General features: G+C 31.6%; 1 protein-coding gene across 1 annotated transcript in view; it reads left to right on the top strand.

The window, feature by feature from the left end:
- The window catches only part of pasha (partner of drosha), a 119,097-nt gene that overhangs the window by 76,735 nt on the left and 33,632 nt on the right, over positions 1-8,730 (top strand). The window contains exons 10-11 of the mRNA XM_067045129.1: positions 4,159-4,290; positions 6,690-6,907. Of these exons, the coding sequence (XP_066901230.1) occupies positions 4,159-4,290; positions 6,690-6,907 (350 nt within the window). The remainder of the gene's footprint in view (positions 1-4,158; positions 4,291-6,689; positions 6,908-8,730) is intronic.

Here is an 8,730-nt window from a genome sequence, read left to right on the forward strand (position 1 = left end):
GTATATGACTGTATGTATGTGAAATACAGTTTTTATCAATTTTGTGGTTAACTGGAAGGGGTTCAAAATGTATATAAATGGATTCTGAGATGAATATCTTTTGGTAATTTGGAACAGTGGCTAAAATAGTGGTATGGTCAAAACCAAAAGCATGATTAAGTGTAAGGGCATGTTCTGAAAGTTTGGAAGCGGATGAGTTGTGGGAAGTTATAGATAATTTATGTTGAGAGATACGTGATCTGAGGTGGTTTTTAGTTTAGCCTATATATGAAGAATTACAATTGGGGGAGGAGCAAAGAATCCGGTATACAACGTTAGAGTGGAATAGGATCCTTGGTATTAGTAAAAAAGGAAGATAGTTTATTTTGAGATTTGAGTCCAAGACGTAGTGAAGGGATTGTTGATTTTAAGAATTTTTGTATGTTCTCAGTGAGAGTGGGGACATATGGAAGGGATCTATAAATCAAGAGTGTGGATGGTGGATGTAGAGAGTTTAGGGAAGGAGAAGTAGGCATAGAACGGTTGATGTAAGAGTTTAAAAGTTTGTTTATGATGTGAAGTGGAAAATAACTTGAAAGCAAGATAGTCTTAATACGGTGAATGTTTGTGTTGTGGTATTGGGGATCGGATAAGGAAAGACAACGGTGTATGAGATTTTTGGCAATATTAATTTTTTGATGGTGGGGGTGCTGAGAAAAATAGTTAAGTAGCCTACCGGAGTAAGTGGGTTTGTTATACCAGTCAGTGGACAAGGAGCTGTCATTATTCTTTATAATAAGCAGGTCAAGAAAGGAGAGAGAAAAGTCAGTTTCGGTTTCAACGGTGAAATGAAGGCGAGGGTGGTAAGAGTTAAAAGAAGAAAGGATACGAGGGATTTTATCAGGGTTTAGAATGAGAAAAAGGTCGTCTACATATTTTTTGATAAATAAAATGTCGTTATGGAATAAAGGGATGACGGAATCAAGGAGGTCATTGAGCACAATATTAGAGAAAATGGGGGCGAGAGAGTTTCCCATGGCGAGATCTGATGTTTGGGGAAAGAACTTTCCTTGAAAAGTTAGATATCCGGATTTGCAACATAGTTCAAGTGATTCAAGATATGAGGCTAAGTTAAGAGTGGTATAAGGCTCTACTGTAGACCAGTTCTTTTCAACAATCTGGAGTGCTTTGTCGATGGGTATGTTGGTGAAGAGGCTTTCAGCATCAAATGAAGGTAGCGGGAATTCTAAGGAATATTAATTGTTCTCGTAGTTGGAAAGAGTTATGGATGTCATAAAGGTTGTCATGGTTCAGGAACTGAAGAGACGGAAGGAGGAATTGGCTAAATTTAGGACCTTTTTCTCATTCTAAACCCTGATAAAATCCCTCATATCCTTTCTTCTTTTAACTCTTACCACCCTCACCTTCATTTCACCGTTGAAACCGAAACTAACTCTTCCTTCCCCTTTCTTGACCTGCTTATTATAAAGAATAATGACAGCTCCTTGTCCACTGACTGGTATAACAAACCCACTTACTCCGGTAGGCTACTTAACTATTTTTCTCAGCACCCCTACCATCAAAAAATTAATATTGCCAAAAATCTCATACACTGTTGCCTTTCCTTATCCGATCCCCAATACCACAACAGAAACATTCACCATATTAAGACTATCTTGCTTTCAAGTTATTTTCCACTTCACATCATAAACAAACTTTTAAACTCTTACATCAACCGTTCTATGCCTACTTCTCCTTCCCTAAACTCTCTACATCCACCATCCACACTCTTGATTTATAGATCCCTTCCATATGTCCCTTCTCTCACTGACAACATACAAAAATTCTTAAAATCAACAATTCCTTCACTACGTCTTGGACTTAAATTTCAAAATAAACTATCTTCCTTTTTTACTAATACCAAGGATTCTATTCCACTCTAATACCGCTCTAACGTTGTATACTGGATTCCTTGCTCCTCCCCCAACTGTAATTCTTCATATATAGGCTAAACTAAAAACCACCTCAGATCACGTATCTCTCAACATAAATTATCTATAACTTCCCACAACTCATCCGCTTCCAAACTTTCAGAACATGCCCTTACACTTAATCATGCTTTTGATTTTGACCATACCACTATTTTAGCCACTGTTCCAAATTACCAAAAGAGACTCATCTCAGAATCCATTTATATACATCTTGAACCCCTTCCAGTTAACCACAAAATCGATAAAAACTGTATTTCGCATACATACAGCCATATACTAAACTTAATTAAGACTAAACAATTTTACACTCATTTTATTATCATCACCAAACATTTTTCTATTATACTTTTTTTTTTTTCACCTGTTTGTTATCTCTTTATCACTTATATTATCTATCGCTGCATTTACTTATATTTATTCATCTATGTTTTATTAACTTTCACATTTACTTTGTTTTGTTTTTTGTAAACTTTTATTTCACATGTTTCTTTTAACTTATTTCACTTATCATTATCATCACCTATATGGTTAACATTCCATCACATTTTTTCACTTATTTCTATACTTTATTACTTCCGATTTTTAAATTACCTTATTTCACTTTATGTTATTCATGTTACTTCTGTTATCTTTACTATTACTATTATCAGTGTAGATAAATGATTATTTTCACGATATATAAATACTACAGTTGTTATCATTGTTTAATTATTTTTCTTACTTATTTCTTTGTATTTTTTTTTTCCTTCCCCGTATTGTTTTTGTTTTATGTACATCTCCTGTACTTTTTTAACTTTATATTTTACGTATTTTTATAAAAAAAAATTTACTCTTGCCATTGTTACTTATTTTTATTCTTATCATTGTATCATTTTGTATCTTTTTAGTTTTGATGAAGCCCTGTAAAGTGGGGCGAAATGTCGCAAAATAAATAGTTGTAAACTATTTTTTTTTCTCTTTTGACCGCAACCCATTTTCTTATGTATCAATTTGTTGTAAGGTTTGAACAAAAGTGGTTACAATATAGGTTAGTTTGTTAGTGATAGTTTTGGTTTCATTTCATTAATTGATGAAAGTATTACATTTTACTTGTTTGATATTCTTGGGGCTTGAAGGTTGGTTCTGGTGTGAAAGTGAAAATGGAAGAAGGGTTCTCTCTTGGTTCTTTTCCCTCATCCTTTTGCCTCTCTCGCCTGAGTGTAAGGTTTTACTACCTCATGACTTATAAGAAGAGACCTTCTTCAAGAGTTCTGTCTCTTTCTTCCCCCGTACAGGTCAAGATGCCTTCTCAGTTGGTTCTAACCCCTTTGTTTTGGGTACCAAGATGGCTGCCCAGGCTTCGTACCGCATATCTTTGCCACTAGATGGCATCATGAATTTCTGTTCAGAAGTGAGGGGGTGCCTTACTTAAACACCATCCTATTTACAATATTGGTTTCTGGGATTCCAAAAACAGCATAGCATCCCTACTCCATATCTTTAATGTTTTTCCACTCCATTTGTGACAAAATTCTCATTCTGCACCCGAAGCATTTTTAAAAATGCTTCCTCTGTCAATTTCTTACCAGAAAAAAATAATGTAAGCCTTGTTATTTAACCCTGGCATCACCAGTTCGAAGGGTAATACCCTCCTCAATGATGATGCCAGGAACTTTAACCAGTCTCTGGAGGACTGATTGAGGCAAGTCAGGACGTAGCCACCCATTCTGTTGCTAATGAAACAGAAGGTGCAGCTACTAGGAATTGAGGCAGTATGTAGCTGAGGGAATTTGTAGAGGGGGATAATATCTGAAAATTATACATTTAAACCTGTTTTTTTGTTATAAGAATACAGTAACATGTTTAGAATTAATTGCTTTGTTAATTAAGTTTTCATAACCAAAAAATGAGGATAATAAACAGTCTATTGGAATAATTTTTTTTTTTTACATTACATCGTTCTTTTTATTAACCTTACCTAGGTGATCAATAAAGCTCCTGTGGATTTCAAATGATTAAAAATAACCTTAATGATTTTTAACTTTTTATTCTGGATTTTTTTAAAAATATAGGGAATTATTTTCATGAACTGATTTTTAGCTTAGCCTAGGTTAAATCTTTAATATTTATATTGTATAGTGTATTTATTAATTCTTATCTGATTATAAAAATTTTTGGTGTTTTTGTAATGATTTTGTTTTTCTATTAGATGATGGCCCCAAAGCAAAACCTAGGGGAGAATGGATAATGAATCCTAATGGGAAAAGCTATATTTGCATTTTGCATGAATATGTTCAACATGCACTTAAAAAACAACCTACTTATGAATTTAAGGCATTAGGTATGTTTTAATTTATGAAAATATAGTATCTTGAAAATAAAATTATATTTGTTTCAGTTTCGCACGAAGAATCTCAATCATAATTCATCTTTGCTAAAAAGAAGTACTATATTATGAATTGTGGAATGGCCTTTGCTACTGTATGAGTTAGAAATTTACATTTCATTTAAATTAATGCTGACTTAAATCTTCCAAATTTATGACACTAGTAGACCTGTTGTGTTCTAACTTTCTATTTTCATCCACGTCCTTTATATAAAACAAAATTATCGAACTACTCATATATTATTACTAAATTGTGAGAGATAAGTTAATAAAGTTACATAGTTAGTGAAAAATTATTTATAAAGCTTAAAAAAATCAATTCTTGTTTTTCATGTCTGTTTAAAAATTTATTAATGTTTTCAAAACTGCTCTGACTTATCTTTACGTTTATATTATCTAATTTATCTGAAATAAATTACTATAGTGGTATTAGAAATAAAAATCCTAGTTGAAAATTATATGTTGTTTTCATTAGATGAGTTGTAGTCTAATATCTAAATATAAATCTTAGATAAAGTAGATTGTAAATTTTTCAGAGAATCAAATTTCTATTTAAAGGAAAAATTAAACTATATGACGTACTTCACAGATCATAATTAAAAAAAATACCTCAAAAAAAAAAAATGTACAAATGAACTATAGGCAGAATACCATTGGTTGAGTGATTATGTTATAAAATAGAAATAAAATTATTTCATGAAGAACTATAAATCATGTTAGAATGAAAATTTAATTAATGATTTGTATAATATTATTTGCATGTTGTAATTCATAAAGTTGAAAAATATGTAATAAAACCATAATATTTCTTGAAAATGTTATAAATTAATTTCTATAAATTTTTTAGGTTAAAAAACTTCCAAAGATTAATATAAATTATTCTCTATTTTTCTTCATAGTTGTACAACGTTTTGGACCATTACCCCATATTCATGCATCTTAATAATTTATATTCATCTTTGGAAGTTTTTTAACCTCAAAAATTTATATAAATTAATTTATCTAACTTCCTAAAAAGAAAATCCAGTATGCTATAAAGTATTATTTGATGAATTCAAAATACACAGAAAAAGGAATAAATTAAATTATATTTGAACTTTTAATGAAGTTTGAAATATTCTTATAAATGAAAGCAAAAATAAACTGAATAATAAAAAAAAATAAAAGAACAGGCACACAGATGGCTAAGTGCACCACAATGGTTTTCAGCATTTTCATGGAATTATTAATTATGTGAATTACTGAAAAAGCTCATACAACAGGTAGGAGGGAGTTGATAAACTATTTTAAACTGAAATATTTTGTTAAATTTTTATGAGTTTTTCGACTCCTTACTGGTTATGTACCTAATTTTTTTTTTTGTATTAATATCTTTTCTCATTTACATATAATTGATATAATGCAATTGACAGGCCTTATATACTTAAATAGTTTACTTATAAACATGTAACAAAGAATAGCAATTAGATAAGTCAGGATAATTTTTTTAAAATAGTTATTTACATTTACAATACTGAACTGTAGTGGAGAACTAGGCTAAGTTGGACGTAGTCCAATGAAGATAGTTTGAAATTTGACTATACCTAGAAGTAGTTGTAATTTATGTCTACGAATTCTTATGTAAATATGTTTTAAAAACACGATGATCAAAAGTTTACCACTCCCTTGAGGTGCTTAGGTGTAGTATGATTGATTTTGCTAAATGGCCACTGTATGGTTTTTTGTTTACAGCCTATAACTCCTAAAATATGAGAAGTAATTGACATATCATCATAAACTATTGTTTAGTCTATATAATGAGCTTCCAATTGAGCCCTAATGAAGTTGTTTATGTTCAATTTCTGAGATACAGTTTTTCTAAAACCAATATCGTTTTTCAAATAAACGAGAAAAAATTCTTTTGTGAATGTATTGGGTTGTAAAATAAGTTCGTAGCGTTTTTCAATATTTCAATTTAATCCTCTCTGTGTTTATAAACTTATGTTTACTTGTTCAATAATGTTTACATATTAAGAGTAACATGTTTCATATAGCCCATATCTACATACTGTATTATTTGGGGAGGAGGAATGGGTTGGTATATTTGATATCTGTCCCAGGCATTAAAAGCCAACACCATGTCACTGCTTCATTTGCCCCAGCTCACCTTACGTTACTTCTACTTACCTTTATTTGTATCAGTTAATATTCTTTTGATCAAATACTTTATCTGGTCAATGAATTTCCTCTCCTTATTTTTAAATTTTTTGATCCCCTCCCTTTAATTATCAGTTTTAAATTCACAATATATACTTCAATTGTCCTTATTATATTTATATATTTACAGATTCTTCGTTATTTTCCTTTGTTTTCAGAAAATCCTTCAACTCCTTACTCAGCTACAGTAATTATAAATGATATGAAGTATGGTTATGGTACAGGAACAAGTAAAAAACAAGCAAAACTTGCTGCTGCAAAGGCTTCTTTGGAAATATTAATTCCTGAAATGAGGGAAAAAATAAGAAGTGATAATAAAAATGGAAAAAGGAGTGGAATAACTAATTTCCCAGATGAAGAAGAAACTAGTTTATCAGTAATAATAGCTTATTCATTATATGATTTTTTTTACTGTTATATTTCAATATTGGTAAAGTCATTCTTTTCATACACTTTTTATATTATTATGAAAATCTTGTTATTACTTTATGTATTGTTATTCCAAAACATTTCCTAGTTGTCTGGCTGGGTGTTAGTGTAGCATTTGAGCCATCTTTACTTATGCTGCCTTGAGTACTCTTGACAAGGAACTGTTCTAAAATCAGAAGTTTTGTTCATCTTCGGCAAAGGAATAGGCCATCTAAGCTAAACAGATAATTTATCACTGTCCTAAATGGACTTACATCTTCCGAAGTATCATCCTCAGGTTCCTTACAAGGCAGTTCTGAGATATCTATGTGATGTGTGTCCATGTTTTATCTAGTTCAGAAATGTAAACACTTCGTCTTCTAGGACCATGCCATTTAATATTTTTCCTTTTGCTCACTTTTTTCCCTCTTGGCGAAAATATTTTACCCACCTATACTATCTGAATCAGCAAAATATTTCAAAGATGGTGACTTATCACCTTGCAAGTCAATTTTCTGTTTCTGTTTTTCTTCCACTCTGGTAGCAGTATTTGAAGATTAGGGCAGAGAAAGTCCAATTTGCTTTTCAAACTACGCGCAAGTAGAGCTTGTGCTGGTGACATATTTGTAGTAGCATGAGGAACATTTCTGTACTCTAATGAAAAGCTATTGAGAGCTTTGTTAAGATCAGCACTTGGCTAATCAGCTAATGCAATTTTCAACAATCGTTTGACTATTTACTGCTGCAACATTTGTAACAAGATAATAGGCTGCTTCACTCTTGTATTCATCCAATTTCCTTTGAGGAAACATTGAAAATCTTGTGATTCAAATGGTGGGTAATTATCAGTAAGCACCTAAAATTTGGCACAAAATTATTATTGTTATTTCTGTTGATATTTATTTTGTAGGAAAAGTTTCCAGCCTTTTCAATGACTATCCACTACAACCAAGTAATGTTGTCTAACAATTGGTCCCAAATAGCCCATGTTAAGCCTTTGCCATGATTTTGTTGGCTATTTACATAGAATTAAAGAAGCTTTCTGACCGCACCCTGACGGTCAGAAGAAAACAAAAAGTAGTTTAAAACTATTTATTTTCCGACGTTTTACTCCACTTGGTAGAGCTTCATCAGGGCTAAAAAGATACAAAAACAACTAAAAATATTTTGACATAGTTGGATAATAAGATACAAAAAAGTAAGTTAAGGTAGTGTTAAAATAATGTAAATATAATTGAAAAGAAAATTATAAACAAATGAACAAAAAGAAGAAACAAAAATAGTTATATTATGAAATACACAATGATAAGTAGATAGATAAACTATTAGGGATGTGACGGCTGTGTTGGTTGGGTCATAGGTTCCAGAGCGCACGATTCGGAACGTTGTGGGTTCGATTCCCTCCTGGGGCAGTTAATATTTATTTTCCGGCGGTCCCGAAAAATGAATCTTGACACTCCCACCTTGGTTAGTACGAGATGGCAATTCAGGTTGCCACCAGGCGTTGGCAAAAAGGACCACTAGGCCCACTTGCCGGACTTGTTCCCCCCCCCCACCAAATACCAGTACCACTAGGTAAAATATGAACAGACCTGATAACATGTAAAAATAGAATTTTTTTTATTATTATTTCTATTATTCCGATTTTTCATAACTGTTTTGATATCTCTTAACTAAAACAGGTAGGTGGTCCTGATTTGTTCTTTACTTATTTTTTATTATCTAATTTTGTTTTATATTTATTCTTCCTCGACCTTTATTTAATCTCTACTTACTTCTTCGTTTTCCTTC

The sequence above is a fragment of the Halyomorpha halys genome, unplaced genomic scaffold (genome assembly GCF_000696795.3).
Source record: "Halyomorpha halys isolate HHAL.00 unplaced genomic scaffold, Hhal_1.1 Scaffold622.1, whole genome shotgun sequence".
NCBI lineage: Eukaryota > Metazoa > Arthropoda > Insecta > Hemiptera > Pentatomidae > Halyomorpha > Halyomorpha halys.